We start from the raw sequence: 6,176 nt of genomic DNA, 5'->3' as shown, positions 1-6,176 counted from the left end.
GGGGGGGGGGGGTGGTGGAGGAGAGAGAGGGGAGGAGGTGGAGGGGTGATGGGAAATATCAGAACGATTGAATTTTGATTGTGGCTGTGTTTAGTAGTGTGGATTCAAAGGCTTGCTTTCATGCTTTATATTAATGCTACAATTAGGAAATCATGAAATTTCACTAACCTCTACAGAACACTTGAATTAGACATTTGGGTGTATTTCGGCATTTTAAAAAAAAATGCTTTGTATTTAGCCATGTCAAAATTCCAAATGTACTGGAGTAATACTGGACACGCACACAAGCTGCCAATGTCTGCTGATGCTGATTTAAGACAAATCTGTTTGACAAGAACTCAAGGGAAAGACAGCATCTAATGTGGCAGTAAGTAAAAGCTGGAGCAGAGATCAGCTACCACATGCCTTGGAAGCCAAAGTCTTCAGGAAAAAGACTGAGAATCTTAGGGACATAGTCTGACTCCATCATCCACGAGAACCAAAAGGTTATGCAAGGACCAGTTAAGCACTGGTACAACACACTGTGACATGAAGAAAAGTTATGTAAAAATGGTTTTATTGGTTTCATACAAAATAGCTGTACAATAAACAAAATGGACATTATGTAAATAAATAATTGTATAAATTATCAAATTGACAATCAGTATGAACTGTTGTCACTTAGAGTTCAGTCAAATAAGTATAAAAAAAGTGCTAAAATGCCGGTTGTGTCCTCCCCAGACAGTTTTCAGAATTGACACAGTGCATGGGTCTGGCTGAGGTATTGCAATTCTTCAAAACAATAAGCAAACTCCTGGTCTGGAAATCATCATAGATGGGTTTCTGTACATTGAAAAAAAGGATATGAACACAATCTTTCAGCTTATTGTACTTGGCTTAGTCTTTTAAAAAGTCACTCTTTCCAGTAGGTCAGTATGTGGGGGACGTGGTGATGGGACTCTGGAGGTAATTCAGGGAACTAGCTGCTGGGCGGACAGGCATGGAGACAGGAAAGTTAAAGACAAATCGAGTTGAAGCGCCAGAAGGGTTGTTTGATGGACTGGCTGCCTCTGTCGAACATGAAGGGGTCAATACTTGAGATTCAAACTGCAAGAGTTGTCCCATGAAACTGAAATTGGGGGAAATGACGCTCCTGCGTTGTTTAACAAACTCGAAAGCTTCATCCAACTTCACCCGGTTTGCCCTCATGAGATATGCCAGGCAGATGGTGGCAGATCGAGAGATGCCAGCTTGGCAGTGTACAAACACCCTACCACCAGTATTCTTCACAGAGTCTGAAAGAAACAACAGATCTGATTTAGTACCAGACACTGGATAGAAAAACACCCAACATGTTTCAAGTTTAAAATTTTAAAAAACCTGTTTGGCATAACTAGAAATAAGCCTTGGCTGTGTGTTTGACCAGAATGTCAAAAGGTTAAGACCAATGATCTGATGAAGTGAAAACCAAATTGAAATGGATTATAATGGAGGTAGAATTCCAGCTCTGTGGTAGAAGAATGTCGACGCTAAGTATTTTAACCAGTTACAGGATGCCGACAGCACAAGGAGTATGGTACAACCTTAGAACATTGAGTCTTTAACGTTTCTCCTTGCTAAACTAAAAAAGGATAATGTTTAACGAACCGAATGAAAACATGATCTTACCTATAAATTCAATAGCCTCAATGAACCAGGAGCTGATGTCCGCTTTGTGACTGTCCTCCACAGGAATGCATTTGTATTGATAGTGTTCCTCAAAGTGGTTCGGGCAGTTAGCAGAGACGTTAATCAGGGCCGTGATCCCCAGGGCGTCCAGCATGTCCTTCCTTGACGCATGATAGGCACTTCCGAGGTAGAGGAAAGGAAGGATTTCGACAGGTCCACCCTACCGAGAAGAGAAAATATCCAACCCTCAGTTTTCAAATAAAATCTCATTTTAGACACTTCCTGAAGCAAACATTTCCATTAGTAGACTACTTATGGCGTCAATAAATATAGGGCAAATTTAATCATTTTACCAGGCAGTATTGACATTAATATTATCTATTTATTTTTTAATGTTGGGTAATACAACGGGCTTAACAGTGAAGCTCGTCAATTATTAATTTTCCTCCCAGTTAACCTACCTGATCATATAGGGGAGTCTCGCAGGAACTGCAGCCGGACTCTGCACTGTTGAGGTTGCTGTTGGCGCTCAGAGGTAGAGATAACCCCGAAGGAGGCGAAGGCTTAGTGCAAAATTCTGGATATTCCGAGGAAAACGCATCATAACCACCTGCAATTAAAAAGAGGACGCAGAACTGGTTAATTCTCTGTTAACTTTAGACACCAATTTCAAACATACTGTAGTAAGTTAGTGAACTATACACACGGGTACAAGGTTCAAAAGGTAGTATATCGCACACATTCAAATGTAAAGTTATAATTCGTTTAATGATACAACCACTATATTTTAACGCGGAGCTATAAAATCATTAGAAGTGCTTGTGCTGGGGTTATATGTTTGAACAATCAAATTTCGTTCTAGGTAACGAATGGTTTGGGCAGTTTTATTGTGTATCGACGAGGAAGAGGTGTTTTTCTGACGCTCAATTTGCTTACCTCGGAGAAAAACAACCCTTGCTCCATAGGATTCTCGGCATAAGGCATTGACTGCCAGGAGTACAGTGCTGTCCTTTTTGAGCAGATCAAACTCATATGTCCTTTCATCAAATACAATAACTACAGAATAAAGACCAGACACTAAACTATTGCGAGACTCTTCGTTGGGGACAATATGTTCGAGCCCCATTGTCCCTTTCGCCCTTCGTTTAACTATGGTGCTAAACCGGACATTCAGTGAATTGACGATATGCGAAGCGTTAAAGGCGAAGAAAGATCGGCAGTCCAGCAGCAGACATTTCGATGAATCCTCCTTCAGAAGCTGTCCAAGAGTTTCATTACTAACACTAGAGATTTCCATCATGACCATAATTGCTGATTTCCACACAGTTGATTCGTAAAAAGCCAGCTCCGCGTCTATTGAGTTTTGAAAATCCTCGCTGCTTGTTTTCCCTTTGTACCCTGCTGGTTATGGGTTGCTTTCCCCCCCTTGTTCTGGCCCCCGCTGCTCCGGCTGCCTTTTTATGGGCGACTTTGTGAATGAAGGTGACGTGATGCGTGTCACGTGGTGCCAGGGTGTGACGCACTCGGCGCCTGTTGGAAGTGACACGCCTTGTCCTTGACGTGTGCCAGAGAGACACGTCACATTTGTTTGCTGCTTAATTAGAAACAATGTGATGTAACCTCAATTTTTAAATACCAGGTGACCAGCAGCTCACAGAGTCCTCATTTCAATTGGTACAGGACACTCCAACTTTACAGATCAAAGGATTCCCATCATTTGTTCATTTCCGAAGTTATGAAAGTTTAAAGCTAGCTGGACACCACTTTGAACTTCATGCGTCGTGAAACTTCTGTAATGATTAAACTGCAGTTGTCTGGTTTGCGTAATCACCTGGAGAAATAAACTTGTTTGGTCGTCACTTTTTCGTTTACTAGTTTACTTATTCACTTGGGTGCAGAGAATGCACTACCTTAACCTTTAATCTGGGTTGAGATTGTAATTAAGAGGCTTAAGATCTATAATCCCTTCATTCAACGTAACTGTATTGTACTGTAAAGAACACAGGAGGTAATGTAATAGTCATGATGCTAGTATGAAGTTACCTATTTTCCCAGTGAAATCATCCTGACTGTATATGCGCGCATGTTCAAAGAAATCCAACCTTTCTTGAAGAGAAACTCTGGAGGAAGCCACTGTGAAGTATATAGCGTTTTCAATTTCTGTAAAACTAACTAGTATATCTTTCTTTACCATATTTCAATTTGATACCAGAGTTAGATTAAAACACATTGTGATATTTCGAAGAAGTACAAATCGTTCTGAGCGGATAGTTCGATCAAGTAACGAACGTTTATTTCGACGAACAGAACAAACCCAAAATGGATATCACATGAGTCGCTGCTAAACAACATGTTGCAATAATGCGGCGAATGAGCTTAATTTGAAAACGTGTGAAGTCATCTTTTCAGAATATCTGATGCAACTGTATTGCCAGTCATATATTTTAGAAGCTATCAGAAAAGAAAGACATTGGTTCAGAACTTAAATTGTTAAAACACCACTGCAAGAAAGAATGTCGGTAATGACATAACATTTGTCAAGGACCGTGAATGTCTCGGATCTTAATTCGATGATAATATTAATTGATACACGTGTTAAATACTAAAACCACACTTCGATACAAAATAACTTTTTTTTACGTTGTTAATACAAATTAGCTCTGACGAACTACAGTGAAATAGGTCTACGCACAACAGAATGCGTATGGGTTAATTAACGATTAATTAAAGCAGGACCATTTTAGGGTCAATGGTTAATTTCCTATGCGTTTGTAATTTAATTAAGTATGATGTAATTTCTGACAATTGTCTCACCTGATGAAACAATCAACCCATCAAATCAGAAGACGGATGTGTGTATGTGGGGGGGTGGGGGGGACAAGAAATTATACAATTTGTAAAATTGTAAGGTACATATTTTTGCAACTGGGCTGCTCTGATCATTTATTAACGTGGCTAGAATTTCTTGCATTCAATTTGGATAAAAAGTGAACTGAATTTGGCTTCTGGTAATTCTAGCTTACATATTATAAAGTATTGGTTTATTTTTGGACTTAGGGGAGTTTGAACAGGATATTACAGGCACATGACTGAACAATCGCATTAGATTTCAATAATGGAGCTAAACCACTTGTTACTATTTTTTAACAGTGAGAATCTAACTATTTTAGATGAATCCTTAAGATTATCCTTATAAAGTGATAAATAAAAGAAAGTGAACATAAGTGCCCCTTTTTCAGAAGAGCACAAACGTTAAACAGCTAAACTTTTCAAATTAAATCAAAATATTTTCTGTAGTAATTAAGCACTTCTGTCTTTGCAGTGCCCACTGGTTGTGGTAGGCTACAAATGTACTGGCCTCTTTCTCCAGGTGCAGACAGCTGCAGAAGAGAGGCAGGCAGCAGAGCAACCTGAACCATTGCTGAGTGGTTAATGGTGCACATAATTAGCTTTGCTGATGTGCAGAGTACAGCTAATTTCTTTCCTTACTGTGTTTCCTCTTACATCAGTGAAGCCTCATGGTACCTTGAGCACTTGAATACAACCCTCCTGCTATTTGCTAATGAAACTCTGTGATGTGTATTAAAATTGTTTGCAAAAGCTGTCCACGTAATACATTTTATTACTCAAATATACATAGTCCCCTATTAACGGATCTGGATCACTCGTTAAACTGAGGAAACAAGTCACAATCCCATGCTTTGAGAAGCACCATTCTTCAACAGTGGAAATTTTACACTGTAAAACTGAACATGTGATTTAGTTATATGACAGTCGTAAAAACAGTCATGACACCTTAAAATCGTCCATTATTTTATTGTGTATGTAATAAAGGTTGTGGAACTTGTTATGAAGTCCAGAATACATATTTAAAAAAAAAATTTAAGACTTAAATCTTAATGTTTCATTCCTCATACTGGTTGTGGTAGTTCATGGAGGCCTGCCTCCTCACCTTGCCCCATGCTTACAGAGTGGCGCCCTCAAACTTTATATAACCAATTGCTTTTCTCTAATGGAGAGAGATGCTTAAGTTCCTCTGTGGACAATGGACCTTAACTCACCTCAAATCTAAATGTTGTCAAACACACATTTAAAAATACAATTTAATACTGAAAATTCATATGGAACTTTTGAGGATAATCAAATATAAGATCAGTGCAGTAGAACACTGGTAGTATATCTCTCTGAAAGCCTAAACAACTGTTTATGATTACATAAGTAAAATACTGCAGATGCTGGAAACCTGAAATAAAAACATATTGCTGGAAATAATCAGCAAGTCTGACAGCATCTGTGGAGAGGAGAACATTGTTAATGTTTTTGGTTTATGACTTTTCATCCGAACTGAAAGTTAACTGTTTCTCTCTCCACAGAGAGGGCCCAGCTTCTTGAGTGTTGTTGGAGCTGTACTCATCATAGATAGCAGAGAGTTTTCCATCACACTGCTGACATCTGCCTTGTAAATGGTATACCCTGGTGACCTCCTTGTGGGCTTTCTGGAGAGGGAGGGTGGGTCCTCCTGATTGGGC

At 39.3% G+C, this 6,176-nt stretch overlaps 1 protein-coding gene across 1 annotated transcript; it reads right to left on the bottom strand.

Annotated features, from left to right (window-relative positions):
- Positions 1-539: 539 nt before the first annotated feature.
- dusp1 (dual specificity phosphatase 1) lies at positions 540-3,092 on the bottom strand. Its single transcript, XM_041194518.1, has 4 exons — positions 2,584-3,092; positions 2,109-2,257; positions 1,648-1,867; positions 540-1,274 (listed from the first exon to the last, which is right to left on the bottom strand). The coding sequence occupies exons 1-4, from the start codon at positions 2,951-2,953 to the stop codon at positions 910-912; spliced, it is 1,104 nt and encodes a 367-aa protein (XP_041050452.1). The 5' UTR covers positions 2,954-3,092; the 3' UTR covers positions 540-909.
- Between the last annotated feature and the right edge of the window lie 3,084 nt (positions 3,093-6,176).

The sequence above is a fragment of the Carcharodon carcharias genome, chromosome 8 (genome assembly GCF_017639515.1).
Source record: "Carcharodon carcharias isolate sCarCar2 chromosome 8, sCarCar2.pri, whole genome shotgun sequence".
Taxonomy (NCBI): Eukaryota; Metazoa; Chordata; class Chondrichthyes; order Lamniformes; family Lamnidae; genus Carcharodon; species Carcharodon carcharias.
This window is presented reverse-complemented; position numbering and strand designations above follow the sequence as displayed.